Source organism: Rhipicephalus sanguineus, chromosome 3 (assembly GCF_013339695.2).
Source record: "Rhipicephalus sanguineus isolate Rsan-2018 chromosome 3, BIME_Rsan_1.4, whole genome shotgun sequence".
NCBI lineage: Eukaryota > Metazoa > Arthropoda > Arachnida > Ixodida > Ixodidae > Rhipicephalus > Rhipicephalus sanguineus.
The window spans coordinates 15924885-15948906 of record NC_051178.1 but is presented as its reverse complement, the minus strand read 5'-3'; the positions used below and the strand labels follow the sequence as shown (position 1 = coordinate 15948906).

Genomic DNA, 24022 nt, shown 5'->3' with positions numbered 1-24022 from the left:
TTTCTGTTCAACTTTCCTAGCATAGTTTGCAGTTATGGTATTTTTCAATTTTCCTGTGGGTATTTGTTGAAATGAACAGTGTAGCCTGTTCCAAATCTGCAAAAATCCATAATTGTACCCTCATTTGACCTCTTTCTCGCTCATATACTGCTGAATACCTACTGGCCTTAACATTTCACCATTTTCTCATCCACTGAAAGGTTCCGACGGGGTTCATAGATAGCGTAGAAAAATTGTTCATGCGTTGCAATAGAGAAGACACGTGGTGAAGATTTTCGTGGGATGCGACGGCCGTCTTCTTCAGATCAGAGACACTCAAGAAGCCTTGAACCTTTTCCGTGGCATCACTGACGGTGGACGAAGGCCTCGAAATATGTGTCGTCGACACCAACACCAACGCAAGCGGGGGACTTGAACGATTACCATGTACACATGGAGTGAGACGAACTTGCTCATCTTCTCTTCAGTAACCTCCCTCCATGGATCGGTCCCTCTCACTGTATGTTGGCTTTTCGAAAGTATGCATCCACGCGTACTTATCTGTGTGGTTGCGTATCTCTCTGACGACTTCTGCGGTAAAAAACAACGCGAAGGTAACATGAAGACGCCGCCGCGCAGCACACCGGAGCGTTGGGTCAAAGTCCACTCCGCGCCGTCTTCGCGGAGAGAACTGCGCTCTTTCTGCAGCCGGCGCCAAATGCTCCCGCTCGAATGAAGTTAACACCTTGCAGGTAAGAGCTGTTATTTTGAGAACGCACCGGATATGTTTACATCGACGCGCGGCAGCGATAAAACGACCCGAGGAGAAGACGAAACTTACCGGCGGATAGCTGCTGACTTTCCGGGTAGGTTTGACGCACTTTCGTCTTCCGTGTCTGTGGTGCTACCATCATCCAGAGATTCCCGCTCATATTAATCGGAATCCGTCGAAATTCGCCATTTCTGTGGAGCACCCGTGAGCGGCGTCGACGCGAAGTCTGAAACAACGAGCGCTCACTTACTCGACTGCAAACGAGCTTTAGAAATCTCCCCGCGGTGGAAAAAACAAACTCGCAAACAAAACTGATAAGAAACATGTTATTTTATGCCTTGTATTGCGTTAGCTGTCCAGAACTGCTCAGAGAGTGCCAAAACTTGATCTTGAAGTCATCGATAACATACTATCGATGGGAATAGGTGCGGTCACGAAAGTGTTAATGTAGTGAGCCACGATATTGGGGAATGCTATTTAGTAAACTGTATTGTAGCGTTTGCTGTACATGATAAGCTGTCATTCCTATGTTACAGTCCTAGTAAGATACTCAGGTAAATTTAACCTGTTGAAGTGTACCAGTTCAAACTTCCCTGCAGCCCACTGCACAGCTCCGAATAATTAAAATTTAGAACGGACATCTAGAACTCAAAGTGGCAAAGTGAGCGTTGAAAATTTTGCCGTAGGAGGTAACATGGTGGTAAGAAAAAAGGAAAAGGTCAGTGGTTTCTTCGTTAAAAGAATGGGAGGTATGAAAGTGGCCAGGCTAACAAGGAAGTCGTGGGACAACAGTCACGGTCTGCGGTCAGTCCGTGGCTGCCACACCCAGGAGTGGCCGACCGAGCACTGACCACGGCACGCGCACCTCGCCCTATGCCTTCGCTTCCTTTTCTTCTTCCACGACGCCCTTCTGGTGGCATTCCCGTGCCGCCCTGCAGAGGTGATTGTGCTGGCCCGCGGCAGCCTGCTGCAATGACTCTACTGCCAGTGGGAAAACCTTGAGAGCTGGTGCACCGAGCGAGGACGTGAAGAGGCACAGCAGACCGGCATCGAGGTCTTCTAAGATACTAGTACCATAGCCGGGCTAAGATGGCCACTTCCCCAACCTCGCTGAAGAAAGTGGAACCAGCAGGTGAGGTGCAGTCGCCAACTCACAGGATTCCACCGCAGATGTGCAGTGTGTGGAAGGGTGCTGCAGTGTGCGATTCTTCCTCCACGTCTACGCCATCGAACAACGCTGCAAAGATGGCTCATCCGCACCTCACAGATGCCACTTGCCGTTCTTGTCTTCCTCCCTTGGTAAATAAGGTTAATGAACGGGCCGTATTCCTGTCACGAGTAAGAGCCCTTCAGAGACAAACAGATGAAGAAGTGGTTGAATTGACATGAGCGCACACTTGGAAAATTCCAGAGAGCTCGAGGCACGTGAACCGAGCCATGAAGGAAGAGAAGGATGCACGGGCATTGTCTTCGTGGGCTAGGCACAGGAACATTGCATCGCCAGCAAACACACTGTCGACGGGGGGGTGGCAGGAGTTCGATTCGGCAGCCTGTGACGCAGGCGTCCCGAGAGGTGGCCGGAGACCTCGAACCTGTTCGAGTGAGGCTGCTCGGCGATTCGGCAATTGCACACCGACCATGGGCGTTCCTGGCGCAATCCCCCTTCGAAGCAAGCCACCGAAGACAGTCCCCAGTGGGCCACGTTGGCTCCGAGCACCGGGTACCACTGATCCCCGCTAGGCCTAACCTCTGAGGCCTCTGCAACATTAGTGCCGTCATGCGATCACGATGACGGGCGACTCTTCGTGAAGAGCGTCGAGATCACCGACAAGGACGCAATGCAACCAATCCCAGACATTGATGAGAAACCAATCAGCTGTACCAAGTAAGGTCTGCCCGAAGCATGAACAGCACTAAGGCTAGAGTTGCCCGACTTTAATTAGGACGGTTTAGTTAGTAGTGCGGTTTGTGTGTAGTTTCAGTTTGAATCTGCAGTCATGGGTGGGTTTTTTTTGTATATTTTTTTAGTGCCATGCGTGTTTCATAAATGTGTCGTGCCGTTCCTGTCTGCATCCATCACCCACAACCATCTGAATCTGTGACAATTCTTCATCTCCTTCTTTGGCCGGTCCACTTCTGTCAATGCTTCCGTTGTCGTTCTCCTCACCACCTGCCTCGTTCTTTTTCTTGTGATTTCCCAAGAGAGGCTGGCCGATAGGGGTGTGCGAATAGTGAATTTTGGAACCGAATCGAATACGAATCGAATAGTGATGACACCGAATCGAATACGAATACTAATTGAATACTTTTCGAATAGTAAGACAACCATTCTCAAAACAGTCCTAGAACTCCGCAGCGTTTTTTTTTTTCTTTTTTTGAAAGAAATATTCACGAACTTTCACCAAAGAGCGTTGCGCTTACTTTTAACTGACTCCAAATACCACAGTTATGAAATCTGAGGTAAGCTCGTATACAGCAGCGACCACAACCTTCGAAATATTTTCGTACTGTAGGTTGAAATAAAGCAGTGACTGCAGATGCTTTGTCGCCTGCTTTTAAATAAAACTGAGACATAAAATCTAAACAATTTTGAACCGAAGACTACGCATACAGCTAAGGCGGTAATGAAACACATAAACCTGCCATCGCAACCTGGTCCTCGGCATGTAGACATTGGTGTTGAAAGCTGTATCTGCAAGAACAATTTACGCAAACACAACCCTTGCATCTATTGCTATTCATGAAGCTGAATGCAGATGCACCTTCAGTTCTTACAAGATGACGACAGGAACTGATTGATGCGATGCAGAGGCAGCATAGTAAAAACTGAGTGAGTATGGAGCTTTCATAAAAAAAAAAAACGCCTTCATCCGGTAATCAATATAGCGTCGGTAGTTTCGTAAAAGCTTGGGCTGCATGCATACTGGTAATTTAGTGATTAAAAGAAGAAAAATGGCCTTTAACTATTCCAAAGTATAATTGTTTTGGGGTTCTCCCGTCGGTGCTAATTATTCGAAAACTATTAGAAAAATATTCGGTATTTCGAGTATGTACTATTCGATTCGAGTACTGAATCGAATAGAATGCTATTCGATTCGTTATTCGAAATTTTCGAATATTCGCACACCCCTACTGGCCGAGCAAACCAGGAAAACGAGGGATGCTATGCGTTCTTTAAAGGGACAGACAACCGCTCAGAACGCGAATTGAGATAACGCCTCTAAGAAAGATTGTTTATTATATTGGCTAAAGCAAACCTCATTTTTCTCATTAAACATGGGTTTATAGTTGTATTTCTTCACTAAAGTCATGAAAAATGACTGTTGGTGCCCCACGCAGGAAAAAAAAAGCGAAGGTGCATATTATCCCGATCACGTGACCTTTTACTGGTGTACGTGGTTAATGGTTTGTATATTAGTGTTGAAATGCAGCACAATTTTTTTTTTGTTATAATCTTTTCTAACTTAAAATGTGCAGATATGCCTTCATTTGCACTGAGCAGAACAGTGGCGCTGCCTTTACGTGACATATTGTCACATGGTCGTGACGGTGAAGAAGGAAGCAGTCAGGCTGCTAAAGACGAGATGCTTTATTCGGGCGAACTTGTGCCCAGGAAATGAAAAGTCAAAGTACAAGCAATACACACTGTACACTGATAGCGACAATCATAATTGTCGGCTGTTGGTAATCTGGTCGGCAGTAAAGGGCATCGTCATTTATACCCGAGGCATCAAAACTTCCAGTGTTATCGTTGGTGGCCGGGTTAGTTCCAGGATAAGCCTTATTGCTCCTGTTGGGTGCACAGTCTGGCTGGTTACATAAACATAGAAAAAGAAGCGTGCATGGCAGTATGATCCGATGCTCATGAGTGGCAGCATGAAAGTTGTTAGCCTAAGAGCACCTGCCGACGAATTGGAGAAGTACCAGAAGTGCCTGGCTCACAAGGCAGGAAAGGGACTTCATGTGACGTCGAGTGTTTGGAAAACTTATTCTAGTACCTGCTTTTTATATTTCAAAACAGTTGAAAATGTCAAAATGAATGTGGTTAACCTCAGTTTACTCACTCCTGTGAAAGCAGAACATTGAGCGTAACGAACAGTTTGCAAGTAGGGCTATCGACATCGCTATCATCTGTCACCATTGCTGGAGGAGGGACTGTAGTGGCTTCTCAAATAAAAAAATTCTGCTTACAAGATATCCACGTGCTTTTAGAATCAACCACTGCAGGTTTAACCACTACCAAGGGGGAGCTTTTTGTAGCACTGTAAAAAAACTGGGTCAAGAAATATCGGTTGTCAGTCCCTTTAACCGACTGCCTAACAGAGAACACCAGGGACATTGAAGCCTGCATTTCGCAGGAGAGCTGCCTAGATGCTTTTGGAAAGCCCACTGCACGGCCACGAGAGAGGTGGCTCCGATGTATGGTCACTAGCGGTGGAGCACAGCGTGTGCTTTTCAGTGGTGTTGCATGGGGAAGCGGGATGTTGACTTTGTTCCGTCCAGCCACTGCCACCCTGTGTGATGCCATTGGGCTAACCACCCTGTTAGCATCATCTGCACATGACTGCCTGCAGTGTTAGGGGATGCATAGCAGCAACTACAAGGAAAGGCGAGGAAGATGTGGTTCCGATGTGTATTGAAGCCCAACTCTGACCTATCCAGTCACCAGGCCCAATAGATAACATTGCGTGTTGACCATTTGAGGTGACACTGTCTAAATGCCGAAATTCCTGGCTGCCCATATTTATTTTCACGTCGTTGGACAGCTTTCCCATTGCCCCCTCCCAATTCTGACTTTGCCTTTATCTGCTTTGTTTTGGGAGAGAGTTTTGTGCTATGCATGCTATTGCGGCGTTTCTTGGGCCGACACAGGTTGACTGACGAGAAGGCATGTTGCACAACGAGTTGGGATTGGGTAGGCGCCACATACGGGCGGAGTCGGGGGCTGTGAAAAGAGGCTGCGGGACCATGGCAAGGGTTGTGGTATGACAGCTTGGCAGCATTATAATGAAGCATTGCTTTGGCTCTCTGAGGGATGTACGAGAGGAGTCTGGTCATTAAAATGACCAGACTCCTTAAAAATGAGAGGAAAAGGTTCTTAGGCACATTGAGCACGAAAAAGCCTGCCGCAACGACCAAGGGGTCCCCACGAACAAATTCCAGTTCCTCCAAGCTTAGACTTGAGTCAGCAGACCGTAGGCCGACGACAAGATGGACTCTGGACTCGTGAGATAAGCTCTGTTCTGCCTCAAAAACTTTGAGACATTACGCAGTCGATATTGAAAACCATGCTACCATTTCTGGGCTAGTAGTGTTACTGATGAGCATGTTTGTATTACAGTGAAAGCTCGGTAATTCACACCTCGTTAATTCGAAATTTTGGATAATTCGAAATGGTCGCCGCAGCGGCAGGTCCACAGTGCATAGGAGACTATGTGTAAAACGACTCGTTAATTCGAACAGAAATTGCCGCCTCTACGAATAATTTGAAGCGCGCGCCGCCGAGCGTCGTCGTCGTCAAACACCAGTGGAAGCTTTTACAGTCGAATGATAGGTAGCACGACCGGTTTCTTCGAGCTTTGATGCTCGGTGCTTCAGGTGGCCTCCGAGCAAAGTATGGCCTCCGAAATCACGGGAGCAATTTTGTTCCGTCGCCCTCCCGCTATCTCAGCGCCTGGCGCCACTTGTTATACGCGGGACGCTGAGGCAGCGAAGTGGCGAATAGTCCTAGGCCGCACCCGGCGGTGTCACTTTGTTCTTTGAGTGCGTTGTTTGTTCACGCCGTCAACGTCGTCTTATTCCGCATCAAAGTTGCAAGATGCCACGGGGCAAGTACTGTGCGAAGACTATCAAGGAGAAGGTGGAGATTTTGCGAGAGGTAGACCAAGGGAAGTCGAGAAAACATGAAATTGCAAGGAAGCACGGCATACCTCCGAGCACGTTGTCAACATACATACGGAACAGGACGGCCATTGAAAACGCCTGTGAAGCCGAGGATTTTGGCGCCAATCGGAAAAGGCTAAGGACAGCGAAATTCCCGGAACTGGAGTCAGCTTTGGTTATCTGGGTTAAAGAAATGAGAGCCCACAGTATCGCATTGAGCGGCCCTATCATCGTGGCCAAGGCAGCCGATTTCGCCCTGCGCTTGGACATTGAAGACTTTGTCGCCTCCAAAGGATGGTTTCATCGTTTCGGGGAGCGGCACAATCTCATATTCCGCACGAAGTGGACGCTGAAACATGCGCTAGTTGGAGAAGCGACACGCTGCAGCAGTACTTGTAGAGCTACTCGCCACAGGATGTGTTTAACGCTGAGAAGACAGCGTTATTTTTCAAGTTGCAGCCAGACAAGACGGTCACCTACAAGGGAGACAGCTGTGCCGGCAGCAAGCGCAGCAAAGAGCGTGTCACTGTTCTGGTCGCCGCAGATATGACCTGTACGGAAAAGGTCCCCCTTTTTGTGAATGGCAAAGCGCACAAGCCACGGTGCTTCAAAAACATTCGGTCACTCCCGACAGAATACGCCGCAAACAAGAAAGCCTGGATGACAGGTGACCTATTCAGGAAGTGGCTATTGAAATTCGACAGGCGAATGGAACTGGGCGGCAGACGCGTTCTTCTTGTCGTCGACAACTGTTCAGCGCACAAAGTCGACATTGAGCTGAGAGCAACAGAGTTAGTGTTCCTTCCAGCAAAGACGACTGCGGCCCTACAGCCAATGGACCAGGGTGTGATAAGGAATATCAAGTGCTTTTATAGGTGTCACGTGCTGGAGAGAATGTTTTTGTGCACGGGCGACAGGAAGGACTTTGGCATTACGCTGCTCACTGCCATGCACATGTTGGTGCACATATGGGAACAGGTGACGGCGACCACAATCGCAAACTGTTTCCACCACAGTGGATTTGCAGCTGGAAGTGTGCAGGATAGTTGTGACGTCGGGGTGGATGGGGCTGAGGAGCTCATGCCAGTGGCATTGCGCGGCACTCTTCAGGGCGTAAGTTTTGCCGATTATGTTGAAGTTGACACCAGTGCATCGGTGTCTGATGCCCTGACTGATGAGGACATTATTGCTCGAGTAGCTGGTGCGCAACCTTGTTTAATTCGAAATTGCTAGGCGTCCCCGTGGAATTCGAATTAACGAGCTTTCCTCAAGCCAGCTTGCTCCCTCGGATGATACAAGCGTGGCTTTTATCCTGTACGAAATTATATTTGTGGATGTTTTGTGCAATGCTGAAAGTATGCTGATTGGTCTTTAGTTCAAGTATTTTACGTCTTCCTTTTTGTGTATTCGTAAAATAATGGCACTTTCTTTCACTCACTCAAACATTTAAATTTCTTACGCATAATGTGTAGAGTATTGCAAGCTACTCAAATATAAAATCTTCTTTATCTTTGACTAAGTCAGTTGCTATGCTGTCTATTCCAGTTGCTTTTCGACAGGACTTGCCTTGAAGGGCTTTTCTAACCTCATCGGCTCGGAACACTATCCACATTCTGAAAAAAATGGCCTTGGACAACAAAGATTGGCTTGTTTTCCTTGCCGTAAAATTGATGTTCACATCAGTACCAACAGATTTCACCGTGCAATGCTAGAAACAGGTGCTTAGCAAAAATTCATCTCTACGATCGAGCACTAACTTTGTGCTTAATGGGTACTACAACATACAAGTTTTCAGTACAGCCTTGGAAGTCATAGAGAGCAAAGCTCTGGCTACCATACTCTAAAGATATTTCCTTGTTATGCTGGCGACTATTTCTGCACGATCTACAGCTCCAAAGTGCAACAGTTCTGAACTACCTGAACGCTAGTGAGTGCTCTATTGAAAAGAAAGCAATGGACATATTGTAATTATTGACGCCCTTGTTCGACGCTCTTCTGGCAGTTGCTGTACAACCATGTAGTGTAGAAAGCCCACCCGATTGGGCAAGTACCTCGGTTTTGCCTCAATGCATCCCATGGACCTCAGACACTCTGTGCCAGCTACTTTATTCAAACATGTATTCTGTCTTTGTTCAAACAAATCCACACAAAGGTGGCAGTTAAAGAAAAATCACAAAAACATGACTTCGCAGGTAAGAGCTACCCTCGCCAACTACTTCACTGCAAGAAAGCCACTTCGCAGAGCCTCCTGAAACCAGACAGACTCATCATTCGCAAACTGTATTATGAGTCTGTACAATCACTGATGAGTCGGCACAAGCAGTATGCCTGCAAGAATTTTAAAGAATTACGACCTGCAGATCACACACGTGCCCTAACACAAACGAAGCCAACAAGTTTGTGTGAAAGACCCATTGGAATGTGAATGTGACCCTAGAGTGGTATATACGAGGGGGTACCAAAAGTAACTGGACTGGCGCTGCGTAGTATGCAGTTCTCCCACTAAGCGAGCATCGTGCCACACCTTTCGAGGTCATTGCATCCAGTGGATTCTCCCAGGAAGCTTTTCTCTGGGTACGGCGATTTTTTTTTCGGGCAAGCAGTTTCGTGCGCTCGGTGTTATTTTCGTGATGGCGGATTGAAGTGAACAGCAGGTATCTGAGAAATTTTGTTTTGTGCTCCGGCAAATTGACTTGGCAACTACTGTGGTATTACAAGGATGCTGCGATGGGAAGGGTATGAGTGATTTTCTCTCTTTGAAAAAGGGGACAATGTCGCTTCCTGAGGAACCACATTGTGGACGTCCATCAACTTAACGAGCGGACGAAAAGATCAGTTGTGTGCATTTATGCTTGAACACCGACGACGGACCACTAAAGAGTTGGATAAGTTATCTGGTATAGCTTGGAGCTCAGTTCAGTGAATTTTAACAGAATGTCGGGAGATGAGAAGGGTCGGTGACAAATTTCTGCTTCGAATTTTGACAATCGAGCAAAGAGATGGTCGAATGAAAACAGGCCGTGCATTGAAGGAAATGCTCCAAAGCGACACACATTTACTAGGTTTTTACATGTGTCCGGTCACAGTGCCATTGTTACCACTCCCAAAACAAAATTTCACATACGCACACAGTTCACTTAGAGTGGCCATTACAAAAAATGCCGAGTGTGTGAAATTTCTTTCACAAAAAGAATTGCTGTACCCAAGAAAAGCTTCCTGGGAGAATTTACCAGATGCAATGAACTCGAAAGCTGTGGCACTGTGCTCACCTACATTGTGCTCACCACTGTGCTCACCGCACTGTGCACACCTACAAAAGACATTCGAGCACTGTGCTCGAATGTCTTTTCGTGCACGGCGTCGCATTTTCAGCGCAGCCTAAGAAACACTAGGGTATTTAGGATTACCTATCTACGTATTTTCTAGTACAGGAACACATCACCTAATACTTACGTATTGATGTTGCACCTCAGATATACGTAATATTTGCTTTTTGATCGAAAATGTTCGCAAGTATGAACGCAGCTACCAGTTCAAGATGGCTGGGCGTTCTGCAAGTGCTTAAACTTTGGCCGAGCGGTTGAATCGTGTGACATACAGAAAGACAGACGAACAGAAAGACCAAAGTTTCTGCGTTCAAGTATCCCAAGAAAGACTATCGTCTTTAAAAGGAAGCGAAGTTTGTGTGTGGCGCCATGGTTGGTGCTCAGCCGGGCTCTGCCATGCACTCCCGTGCAGGCAGCCGTGGACTGACTGTGGAGATGCGGTTGTCCCCACACTGGTCCTCGCATTGGTGCCCCGCGTGGAGCCCCGGTCACGTTTCGGGAAGGACTGCTACTCGCAGTTAACTGCCGCCTGGGCTTTCTCTAGGCAACCTAGCGGTGAAGAACAGTGCAAGCATCCAGGTGTCTCGAGTTATGCCACTTGTCTCCAGGTCAGCCATGCCTTCTGGGGTGCTGCAGCGTCAGCGAAGGGCTCAGCCTGCCACTGCACTTGGTGACAATGCCAGTGACTCACAGCAGTCGTGAACTCCCGATGAGCATGATGAGTGACAAGTTCATGGTGTCCACACGGTGCATCTGGCACCGCAAGCACAGAGGGCAAGACAGACGGGAAGAACGAGCCCAAGAAATCGAATGTCACCGGCGAGAATGAAGAAAACACCCAGGTCAGTGGTGAAGGATACAGGCTGCGCACCGGCTACTCGAGCGATAATGTCCTCATCAGTCAGGGCACCACACACCAATGCACAGGTGTCAACGTCAACATAATTGGCAAAACTTACGCCCTGAAGAGTGCCGCGCAATGCCACTGGCATGAGCTCCTCAGCCCCATCCACCCCGACGTCACAACTATCCTGCACACTTCCGGCTGCAAATCCACTGTGGCGGAAACAGTTTGCGATTGTGGTCGCCGTCACCTGTTCCCATACGTGCACCAACATGTGCATGGCAGTGAGCAGCGTAATGCCGAAGTCCTTCCTGTCGCCCGCGCACAAAATCATTCTCTCCGGCATGTGACACCTATAAAAGCACTTGATATTCCTTATCACACCCTGGTCCATTGGCTGTAGGGCCGCAGTCGTCTTTGCTGGAAGGAACACTAACTCTGTTGCTCTCAGCGCAACGTCAGCTTTGTGCGCTGAACAGTTGTCGACGACAAGAAGAACGCGTCTGCCGCCCAGTTCCATTCGCCTGTCGAATTTCAATAGCCACTTCCTGAATAGGTCACCTGTCATCCAGGATGGATGGATGGATAAGGCTGTACCCTTTAGATCGGGCGGCGGCTCACGCCACCTAGCCGTAATAAGTTAAGTACTAGCACTATGTAGGTGAAGGAATCTTCACTCGCGCCTCGATTGTAGCCGCCAATCAGGTAACCTCCTCCTGGTTATTTCTACCCGCTTAAAGTCTATTTTACCTTAACTGTCCCTAAACCCCAATGCTTTGAGCAATTCTGCGCCATTTTCTTGAACTGTAGGGTGAAGCTCTTTACAGACCAGTATCAAGTGTTCAGCCGTTCCCTCCTCCTCTCCACACGCACTACATAACGTGTCTGTTCCTTCGTATTTGGCTCGGTACGTCTTGGTCCGCAATACTCCCGTCCTGGCCTCAAACAGCAGAGAACTACCTCGAGAATTATTGTAGATCTTTTCCTTCGCAATTTCCTGCTTGAAAGTTCGGTAGGTCTCCAGTGCTGATTTCATACTCGTCCCTATTTTCCACAGGTCCCTCTCAGTTTCTTTCACCTTCTTCTTAACCGATAGTTCCCTTTGGTTCGATCTCCTGCCGTTTTCTAAGTATTTACTTGTCAATTTTCTGGTCCGCTTCCTCCATTTTGTATCGACATTCCTCATGTACAAGTAGCTCAAAACTTTCCTAGCCCAACGCTCCTCCCCCATTTCTCTCAATCGCTCGTCAAATTTTATCTTGCTGCTAGCCTCCCTGCTCTCAAATGATGTCCATCCCATGTCACCTTGTACCCCCTGATTTGGTGTATTTCCATGTGCTCCCAAAGCCAGCCTACCTATGCCACGTTGCTTAACTTCTAATTTTGCTTGAACCTCTGATCTCATACACAAGACTGCATTGCCGAACGTCAGACCAGGAACCATGACTCCTTTCCAGATCCCTCTCACAACATCATACCTACTGCAATTCCACAGTGCCCTATTTTTCACTACAGCTGCATTCCTGTTACCTTTAGTCGCCACATATCTTTCGTGTTCCCTTAGATACTCAGCCCCGTTGCTTATCCATACACCAAGATATTTGTATTTATCGACTATTTCCAGTGCGACCTCCTGTATCCTATGCTTACTGTCTTGGTTATCATTAAAAATCATGACTGCCGATTTTTCCTTACTGAACTTCAAATTTAACCTATCTCCCTCATTACCGCAGATGGCTATGAATCCCTGCAAATCTTCCTTATTGTCTGCCATTAATACTATATCATCTGCATACATCCATGCTGGTAATGACTGTTCAATGTGTTTTCCTTGCTTGACAAAAGAGAGGCTGAAGCCAAGTCCACTCCCTTCTAATTTGGCTTCTAATCCTCTTAGGTACAGCATAAATAACAAGGGTGACAGGGGACGCCCCTGTCTAAGCCCTCGTTGTATCTCTATAGGCTTGGATACCTGCTTTTCCCATTTTATAACTACCTTGTTACCATTATAAATATCCTTTAAGAGATTAGTTATTCCATCTTCCACATCTAGTGTGTCCAGTATTTTCCACAAGTCCTCTTAAATCACACTATCATAGGCTCCCTTGATATCCAGAAATGCCAGCCACAGGGGTCTGTGTTCTTTTTCTGCAATTCCAATGCACTGCGTCAATGAGAACAGATTGTCCTCCAACCTCCTTTGTTTCTGGAACCCGTTTTGCAGTTCCCCCAGCACCCCCTCATTCTCCACCCATGCCTGCAGTCTTTCCTTTATAATTTGCATCACCAGCCTGTAAACCACTGATGTCACTGTTATAGGGTGGTAGTTGTTTATATCAGCTTTTTCCCCCTTTCCTTTATAGATCATGCTCATCCTGCTTAGTTTCCACCCATCGGGGACTTCACCATCCATTATTGTTTTGCTCACTGCCTTTCTTAATGTTTGCTTAGACTTTAGACCCAATTTCTTTATGAGCATAATTGGGATGCCGTCAGGGCCTGTTGATGTGCTACTAGGAACTCTCTTCTCTGCCCTTTCTCACTCTCGTTGTCCAAGTGGAGCCACTGCGCTACTTGCTCTATCCTTGTCTGTTAGGGTGCCTGTGGCACTTCCTTGTTTTTTAAAATTTTTCTGTCATCATTGTTTTTATATATTTCATTGCCTCATCCCCTTCTAGCTTGACATCTTGAGCTGTAGTTATAAACCTCTGCTCTAGGCTTGTCTTGTTACTCAGGGAGTTAAGATGGTTCCAGAACTTTGCAGCTGCCTTTCTATCCTTCTTGTTGACTTCTGCCAACCACTGGGCCCCCTTTCTTCTAATATTTTCATTGATAAGATGGGATACTTCCCTTCTACAGCTTAAGAAGTTACCCCATTTTCTTTCGACATCGTCTTCCGGTTCACCCCTTTGTTTAGCATGCCTGTGTTCTCTGGAGGCTTCCTGACGTCTTACTATGGCCCTCTTAACTTCCTCATCCCGCCAGCTCTTGGGTTTGTGTCTCCTTTTCCTGGTCGACTTGGCTCGTACTTTAGCATGCTCTAGCTCAAACAGTCTAGTTAGTTTTGCGTACGTCCATGCTGTTTTAGTATCCTCGATGATTACTTTCTCAATTTGTTTAGTTGCTATTTCTATTTGCCTTTCTGAATAAGTTCCCCTGTGGTTGCTCATCTTGCCCCCTTCCTATTTTCATTTCTCTTCCAAAACTCAGCTTGATATGTTTGTGATCACTACCTAGGCTTCTGGAGCCATATTCATCTATGTTCATTGCCCTTAGCCTATCATACATACTGTGTGACATCAGTGCGTAATCTATCGTCGACTGTAGCCCTCCTACCTCCCATTTTATCTGCCCTTCACACTTCTCAGTACTGTTGCAAATGATTAAATCATGCCTTTCACACATATTCATCAGCATTTTGCCTGTTGAGTCAGTATACCCATCCATATCCTCTATGTGCGCGTTCATATCTCCCAGTATACAGTGAAACCTCGGTGATACGAATCTCACGGGACCACCAAAAATATTCGTATCATCCGAAATTCGTATCACCAGAAAGCATGGAAAATTAGCATGCGACAAAAGAAAGCTGGCGTACATTTTCATTTATTGTTTTTCAGGGCCGCAGCAACGTCAGGAAGAACCCTGAATGATTGTCAGTTAAGTTTTTAGATGTCTGCAATCATACCAGCACTCGTAAATATACAGCCCGTACACGCGTATTTCATTAATGAACCAGGTGCATTGTGACCCATGACAGCAGTAGCCCCTTCCAAATTTTAGTATGCTTTTTTGCTTGACGCCGGGGTACTGCAGCGAAAGTAACAAAAGAAGCTGCAATTCGACGTGCGGTTACCCGCCAGCATTTGTTAATGCGGTGGAACATCGCATGTCTGCTCCCTCACAGCCTGCCAGTGTCCGACAGAGAAAACGCGCAGCTGTTCCTTATGTGCCCGGAATAAGTGAGACTTTGTCACGCGTTCTGCGTAGCTACGACGTCGAAGTAGCCCACGTGCCTGTACGCAAGTTACGGCACACACTTGTTGGTGGGAAGGACAAACTTCCGAAGGAAGCCTTTCCTGGTGTTGTGTATAAAATCCCTTGTGCGGACTGCGATAGTGTTTATATCGGGGAGACCGGCAATTTCAGACAGTGCCTGCGCCAGCATCAGAACGATGTGAAAAACAAGAAAGTGGCATCTAATGCACTGGCGGAGCATGCGGACACGACTAATCACACTATAGACTGGTTGAATGCGAGCATTATCGGGAAGGAAAGAAACTGGACGTCACGCCTGCATCTTGAGTCCCTCGAGATACAATCTACTGAACAGACGCTGAATCGTAATGTTGGAAACCTTCCCTTGTGCTATGCGCGGTGCTTACGTCACTTACTGAAACCTGTATAGTTAGATGCTTTTGGTGTTCATGGCTTCATTGTGAACAAGGCTTCCGTATGGAAGCCGAAACGTCGTTTCTTTCTTTTTAAAACATTTACTTGGTCGGTGGTTGCCTTTTACTCTTCATGTTTCATCCCGACCAGACAGGCTTCCGTCGAACTCTCGATTTCATCAACCTTCGCCGGGCGTATGGCCAATCTTTAATCACCGACATCCGTCGTTTCGTTTCGCTGACAACCCGTGTGGCTGCTTTTAAATCTCACCTGGATTTCAACCTCACCTGCAAGAGGAAAGGCCTCATTCCTCGTTTGCTGCACCTGAACAGGCCAGTACCTTCCAGTTTTGGCTTTAGTGTCGTCGCAAAGGCCGAGAGACTTCTGCTGCAAGCAAGGATTAATAATTGCCGTGACGACATCCGGAAACTTGAGAACGAAGCGTTTTTTGCTCGGCGTCACCTCGAGTTCCACTGCCCGGACCACTTTGTTAGCATCCAGCTTTACGCCGATCACCAGGCCAAGTTACGTTCCCTCGAAGCCGAGGATGCGCATGAAGTCAAGCTTGCCCGACTTTCGGGATCAACCAAGCTGCGTCGCCCTGAAGGCTCGACAGTGACGGTACACAACCTTTCTACGTACAGACTGGACCCTGCCGAGTCCTCTGTTCTCGAGCTTGGCTTGAACTTCAATACTGGACCAGCGTCGGACGTTAGAAGGGTGATCTGTGCTGCTGAAAACGCTGTCAACCAAGTTCATCAGTCTCACCGGGATGAAGCCCGTACCCGCGTTGTCGGGGTGCTGTCTCGGTTGCGCCAAAGGAAGTTTCCTTCCCCTCTTTCCGCTGATGAGCGCGGCGCTATAAAACGGCTTCGGGAAAACGGTGAAATCGTCATCCTCCCAGCTGACAAGGGAAATGCCACGGTAGTCCTGGATACTGCCGTCTACACACGAAAGATGCTGGATTTACTTGGAAGACCAGGATACTTACATACGGCTCACACGTGACCCTACGTTGAAGGTACAGAAGGAACTACAGAAGCTCCTTTCGGACGTCTTTCGTTTTGTTCCGCCTGAGCACAAAGGCCTTTATTACTCGCTTCTCTGTCACAACGGCTCGGCCCCTGCTCTGTATGGCCTGCCGAAAATTCACAAACCGGATGTCCCTCTTCGGCCCATAGTTGACTTCACCCGTTCTCCCCTGCACAAGCTATCCGGCTACCTTCATATGCTATCACACCTAGTTGGACAAGGCAACACTCACGTGCGCAACTCCGCCCATTTCGTTGAAAAAGTCGGCTCCTTGGTCCTTGATGAAGACGAGGTGATGGTTTCATTTGACGTGGTCTCCTTGTTCACTTCCATTCCCACTGATCTCGCCGTTGAGTCGTGTGCTGCTGCTCTTGATGCTGATCCGCATCTTGCCGAAAGGTCTCCCTTCGATGTCCCGGATTTGAGAAAGCTTCTCAGCTTTTGCCTTGCCAACACCTACTTCAGCTTCGACAAGGTCTTCTACAAGCAAGTTCACGGAGCACCTATGGGTGCCTCTGTCTCGGTGACTGCTGCGAACCTAACCATGGAATGGCTGGAAAATCGGGCTCTCGCTTCTTTCAGCCCATCTCCAAGAATTTTCCTTCGCTATGTTGATGATTGTTTTTGTGTCATCGAGCGCTCTGCTTTAGAAGCATTCACGGCACACCTCAACAATCAATCTACCGCCATTCAGTTCACCGTGGAAATGGAGGCTAACCAGAGGCTACCCTTTTGGACGTTGTTGTTAAAAGGACCAATGGAGCGCTATCTTTCTCTGTCTACCGAAAAGGCACGCACACTGGCAGGTACCTGAACTTCAAGTCTGTTCACCCTGACACCCATAAGAGGTCAGTGGTTGCCTCCTTGTTAGGCCGTGCAAATCGCCTTTGCACGAATCCCGAAGACCTGAACGCCGATGTAAAGATGGTTCGGGAGGACCTTTCGACGTGCGGTTACCCGCCAGCATTTGTTAATGCGCTGGAACATCGCATGTCTGCTCCCTCACAGCCTGCCAGTGTCCGACAGAGAAAACGCGCAGCTGTTCCTTATGTGCCCGGAATAAGTGAGTCTTTGTCACGCGTTCTGCGTAGCTACGACGTCGAAGTAGCCCACGTGCCTGTACGCAAGTTACGGCACACACTTGTTGGTGGGAAGGACAAACTTCCGAAGGAAGCCTTTCCTGGTGTTGTGTATAAAATCCCTTGTGCGGACTGCGATAGTGTTTATATCGGGGAGACCGGCAATTTCAGACAGCGCCTGCGCCAGCATCAGAACGATGTGAAAAACAAGAAAGTGGCATCTAATGCACTGGCGGAGCATGCGGACACGACTAATCACACTATAGACTGGTTGAATGCGAGCATTATCGGGAAGGAAAGAAACTGGACGTCACGCCTGCATCTTGAGTCCCTCGAGATACAATCTACTGAACAGACGCTGAATCGTAATGTTGGAAACCTTCCCTCGTGCTATGCGCGGTGCTTACGTCACTTACTGAAACCTGTATAGTTAGATGCTTTTGAGTTCATCGCTTCATTGTGAACAAGGCTTCCGTATGGAAGCCGAAACGTCGTTTCTTTCTTTTTAAAACATTTACTTGGTCGGTGGTTGCCTTTTATTCTTCATAACAAAAGAAGCGCTTTGACGCGATGGATCAAGGCCAGAAAATTACAGAACCACGGTCCTGTGTTATGATTTTCTTATCGCGGAGGTGTTGGGGATGTTTTTGGGAGATTTACGGCCGTGCCCGCGCAGTGCGACCTCGACGGTCGCGCATGTTGACGTTGTGAGGCCTGACTCCTTCGCCAAGACCGTCCTCGCCTTCTTTCGGTCCTCGTTCACCTTTCGTAGGATGTCTGATGGACGAGGCAGGCACGTGTAAACACAGTACAACGACAGCAGCCCGCGTCGACGCGTTAGAAAAAAAAAAAAAAGCATGGCGGTAATGTCATCTGTAATCTAAACGCGAAGGCACACGGAGCCTCAAAGATTCGCGCACACTATCTCGGAGGCCGTGACGCGTCTCTGAAGGTTTATTCTGACCGTAAGAAAAGTGTTTTTCTTACACCGTGATACTGACGATTTGGCGGTGCGGCGCACATGCCCACGCTTGCGTTACCGTGCTCGCACGTGCTTGGCGCGTCTTCCGCGACAGCACCTCTTCGTATCTGGGCGGTAGCGTACGTTCGTATCAAACGTCGCTGGGTGAAAATCTGTTCACAACAACCGTATTTCATTATACTGCAGGCCAATGGGCCTTGGCCGGGACCAACGAAAAATTCGTATCACCCCGAAATTCCCATGAGCTGTGATCGTATCACCGAGGTTTCACTGTAATTATCTCGCACTCTTTTCCTAGTTCGTCAATATCATTTGCTATGCACTCCACCATTTCTTGGTTTTGCTCCTGTCCACAAGTATACAAAACCAAGGAGCGTCATCTGCCCTGCCACTTTTCCCTTTAGCCACAAATGTTCCCTGCACTCCTGCTTGACCCTTTGCCAACCCGTACCTTTATAGGCTCCGTGCAGACGTAACTCCGCCGCCAATGAAGGCGCCCCTAGCGGCAACAAGCGCAGACTTGACGGGATACTCTCACCCGCTCGCCCTGCTCGCTCAACGGTTCCGCGATGACGGCGTGCGGCCTTCTCGCGGGCTGTTCGTTTTGTGTCGGTTATGCCAAACTCTAAGAATTGCTGCGCTGTTGGGTGCAGTAACACCTACAGAAATTCTCCAGGTACGCGATTTTACTGGTTTCCAATCAGAAACCATACGCAATCTGCACGTTTGCCTAGCATGTCAATTACCCTGTGCGCCTTGGAGATACAAAAAAGAAAAAAAAATGTGCCAGCCTAAATAAGTGCACTATATGTACATCGCACAGAAGACTCATTGCCAAGACGAAGTGTCAAAAGGTATTACTTCACACCTTTGTCGTAGTAATTATGCAGAAACGCTCATTTGCCGAAGCATTTCTGTTTAATGCCATGCGTGCTGACAGTTCGGCCACTTCCTGATGTGGCACTTCGACATACTGCATGTATATACTCAGCAGCTTGCCTGAGAGCCTACATAAAAATGAGCAAATAATCCGTTTCAAAACAAACAAGCTCAGCGTTTGAGTAGAGGCAGGAAGGAGCATGAGGTAGGACTGCGATGCCGCGTCGCTGGCCTCTGCCCGGAGCACGTCAGACAAAGTGCACCCAGTGCTGCCGAAAAACCTCAGCACATGCTCGACGTCAATGCTCTTTGCCCTAACTGTAGAGGCAGAAGTTCCTCCAGATTATTTGTAATGAAGCTGACAAAAGGAGAGAAGAAAAAAAAAAACTCGCTCACTTTTTTTCTTTTTTTTGTGATTGCCACAGTTGAGTGTTTCGGGTAGATGTTTTTAATTAAAGGAAAGCCCCATTATCGCGGTTTGCTTGTCTTTGATGCGGAAGTAATTTTATTCAGGCACAATGGAACTGCCGCGGCGGTTTTATACTTTCCTGCGACTCCGGCACGGCACTCCCAGTTGGCCGCACGGATGTCCCTGCCTTAAGTGATAAGAAAACATTACATGACCTGTAACTACGAAAAAGCAAACTTAAGCGACATACCTCGATTTTCACGGATCTTCCCGGCGCGTTCATTCGCATCTGTGGTGCGCACTTCCCCGTGACTGACAATCCGCCGTGCAACGTCTCTTCCCCGAAGCCGTGAACATGCCTCACCAGCCTCGCTTCGATCGAGAAGCTCTCTGCCCTTATTTAGATTAGCTCCTTGGAAGAAACCATCTATAGCACGTAGCTCTCTGAACCCAAATGTAATAATAATTGACATGCTTTGCAGTGCCATGGCTAGCTCACAGCCGCTGTGTCGACCGCTCGGCTGCACTGGTTGAAATCGGCGCAGTGAACGCAATGCAATCGCCTGTGTTGTCGTCTCTTTCAAGCAGCCGCCAAGTCTGCTGCCACGTTAGCCTGAGGGTGACAAGCTGTAATCGTTTAGTGAACGAAGCGGCGCGCAGTTTCGCTCAACGAGCCCGTAGCCTCCGTGTCGTCTTCCCCTCCTCATGCATTTTATGCTGCCGCGTTCGCCTGAAGGTGCACGAGGTCTGGCGAAAAGAAGCATACCCCCTAACATCTAGGGTACGTCTGTGGCATTTGCTAACAATTTAACGTCTTTTGAAAGCGAACGGAAACGAAAACGCGTCGAGCAAAGCAGCAGAACACGGCGCAGAGGCTTGCTGCCGCTTGCGTCGTCTGCTCCCATATCCCATCAAGTTTGCCGCTGTGGCGCTGGAGGCTGCGCGCGATTCCTAACGTATGCACGGTGCCTATAAATAAGTGCCCCGATTCGACCCCCCTTTCTGCTGCCTTCGGTTCTATTGCAATATTCCCATGCGTAGTCCGGATTACTAGGTGGTCGCTCCATGTCTCTAAGATGCGTCTCTACAAACCCATATACCATCAGTTCCTCCTGCCTCAGCTGCTCTTCTATCTCTCCCCACTTCAACCTATTCCTGCCATCCTGCATATTTATATACCCTATGCCTGAATTAGTTTGGCCCTCGTGCTTACGTCGATTTCTTCTCACACGGACTCTACGCATCTTGAATATTGGTGCCCCTTGGAAATCGTCCTTCTCTACACTGTTGGCCTCAGGGCACTGGGTCCCCCTAAGTCTGCGGACCGGACTGCGGCGACCATTTCGAATTAGTCTTCACACAGTACCAGGCTTTCTTGTTTGCGGCGTAATCTGTCGGGAGTGACCGAATGTTTTTGAAGCACCGTGGCTTGTGCGCTTTGCCAATCACAGAAAGGGGGACCTTTTCCGTACCGGTCATATTTGCGGCGACCAGAACAGTGACACACTCTTTGCTGCGCTTGCCGCCGGCACAGCTGTCTCCGTTCTAGGTGACCGTCTTGTCTGGCTGCAACTTGAAAAATAACGCTGTCTTCTCAGCGTTAAACACATCCTGTGGCGAGTAGCTCTACAAGTACTGCTGCAGCGTGTCGCTTCTCCAACTAGCGCATGTTTCAGCGTCCACTTCGTGCGGAATATGAGATTGTGCCGCTCCCCGAAACGATGAAACCATCCTTTGGAGGCGACAAAGTCTTCAATGTCCAAGCGCAGGGCGAAATCGGCTGCCTTGGCCATGATGATAGGGCCGCTCAATGCGATACTGTGGGCTCTCATTTCTTTAACCCAGATAACCAAAGCTGACTTCAGTTCCGGGAATTTCGCTGTCCTTAGCCTTTTCCGACTGGCGCCAAAATCCTCGGCTTCGCAGGCGTTTTCAATGGCCGTCCTGTTCCATATGTATGTTGACAACGTGCTCGGAGGTATGCCGTGCTTCTTTGCAATTTCATATTTGCTCGACTTCCCTTGGTCTACCTCTCGCAAAATCTCCACCTTCTCTTTGACAGACAGTCTTCGCACAGTACTTGCCCCTCGGCATCTTGCAACTTTGATGCGGAATAAGACGGCGTTGACAGCGTGAACAAACAACGCGCTCAAAGAACAAAGTGATGCCGCCGGGTGCGGCCTAGGGCTATCCGCCACTCCGCTGCCTCAGCGTCCCGCGTATAACAAGTGGCGCCAGGCGCTGAGATAGCGGGAGGGCGACGGAACAAAATTGCTCCCGTGATTTCGGAGGCCATACTTTGCTTGCCCTTTGCTTGGAGGTCACCTGAAGCACCGAGCATCAAAGCTCGAAGAAACCGGTCGTGCCACCTATCGTTTGGCCATAAAAGCTTCCACTGATGTTTGACGACGACGCTCGGTGGTGCGTGCTTCGAATTATCCGTAGAGGCGGCAATTTCTGTTCGAATTAATGAGTCGTTTTACACATGGACTGCGGACCGGACTGCGGCGACCATTTCGAATTATCCAAAATTTCGAATTAACGAGGTGTGAAGTACCGAGCTTTCACTGTACCTTCATGGATCACCTTCATGTGATTAATCACATAATTGAGAAAACTTGGATCCGAATACCAAAAGCCCTTTAATATGGCTCTCGTAGGTTGCAAAAAGCATTTGGACTCCACAGAGATACCAGCAGTTTTGGAGGCAAGGAGTGCTTGAATCGTACGTGAATACCATAGGCGATATATAGGTTCCACAGCTGCCCTGCTCCTCCTCAAGAAAAGCAGGAAAATTGCATTTGCGGAAGGGGTTCAACAAGGAGGTGATATAAAAAAGGCGATAAGAATGTTTTAAGCAATTGCCGTCCCATATCTATCCTACTAATATTCTCGAAAGGCATAGAAAAGATAATACACTTTCGTGTGACGTCGTATTTCAGTAAGCACAACCTTCTTCGTGACTTTCAACATGGGTTTAGGAAACATCGCTCAACAGAAACAGCGCTAACTACCCAAAAAGAAATTATCATAGAATCATGAAATAACAAGGAATTCATCATAGGTGTATACATTGACTTTTCGAAAGCATTTGACCTCATTGATCACGCTATTCTTCTACTAAAGCTCCATAAATATGGTGTACGTGGAACAGCTCACGATCTCATTCAATCATACCTTACACACAGGGTACAATATGTAGATATCAGCACTGCGAGATCTACCGAGCGGCCTGTTAAAAAAGGAGTCCCGCAGCGAAGTGTACTAGGGCCCTTATTGTTTTCTATATACGTTAACGACATCGTACATATAACAGATAAAGCACAGTTTGTCACATACGCTGACGATACAACAGTATTTATTCCACGAACAGTTGAAAGTGAGTTAGAGGAAACAACCAATCAAGTTTTAAAAGACATCAGAACTTGGGCAGATATGAATCGCTTAATAATAAACTCAGGGAAAACAAAAGCTATCTTATATCGACCCAAAGGGACAAAAATATCAAAACCATTGTTTGTTCATCTAGGTAATGACTTGATAGGGTTTGTAACCAATGTAAAAACTCTTGGTGTTATTTTTTCGGAACATTTGACTTGGAATGAACATACGGAATACATACGATCGAAAATGTCTAGCGCTGTTGGTGCCATAGCAACAGTGCGACACATGCTTCCTGTTAAAGTTAAAATTCTTCTGTATAATTCTCTGATATCTACTCATCTGGAGTATTGCAGTGTTGTTTGGTGTACCACTGGTATCACAAATCTAAAAAAGTTGCATATGCTCCAAAAGAGAGCTATTCGTTATATAGTATGATATTATGCCTGTATTTAGTTTATTTGACTACAGGTTAACACTGATGTACCGGTGTTTTCTGCAAAACAAAGAAAACTACATTTTCACTTTAGCAAAGCTGAAAGAAAATAGGTCTACCAAGGATACAAGATTCAACGAACGGTGGGCTGTACCCACCTCGAGGGCATATGGTTGTACGCAGTCATTGAGTTTCACAGTGCCTAAACGATTCAATCTACTTTTAAATGATGACTTCGATCCTTTAGTCACATCTAATAAAGATATCATTACTGTATGGGCAAGATCACCACAGAATTACATAGTACGCAGGAATGAACTGACGCTCTATTGTCGTTTTTTTTTTTGTGTGTGTGATATGTTAAACGATATGTTTCTTATTTTTGCAGTGTATCGATATATGTATCATTCAGTTTCATGTTTGCATTAAGTGTGTAATAATGAATTATTTTGTTAGCTAAAGCATAGCTACTTCTTTTAACTACTGTATAAATGTCCACTTTGATTATCTATAGTATTTTAAGTGCTCTATTGCATTTATTTTTATGAATGTCCACTGCACTGCCATGTAACAGGGAGTCGGGACCCTTGTCAAGCCGCCTATGCGGCTTTGTGTGTGCGCTGTGTGT

At 47.5% G+C, this 24022-nt stretch overlaps 2 protein-coding genes across 3 annotated transcripts in view; one reads left to right on the top strand and one right to left on the bottom strand.

Moving 5' to 3' along the window:
* Positions 1 to 24022, top strand: part of LOC119386464 (tRNA (uracil-5-)-methyltransferase homolog B) — a 100383-nt gene that overhangs the window by 75698 nt on the left and 663 nt on the right. The window lies entirely within an intron of this gene.
* Positions 11556 to 13429, bottom strand: LOC125757570 (uncharacterized). The gene has a single exon (XM_049413146.1). The coding sequence runs from the start codon at positions 12708 to 12710 to the stop codon at positions 11556 to 11558; it is 1155 nt and encodes a 384-aa protein (XP_049269103.1). The 5' UTR covers positions 12711 to 13429.

Bases quoted from the DNA above. Each gene is read 5' to 3' on its own strand.
- LOC125757570 (XM_049413146.1), bottom strand. From the start codon at position 12,710: ATGCTGTACCTAAGAGGATTAGAAGCCAAATTAGAAGGGAGTGGACTT.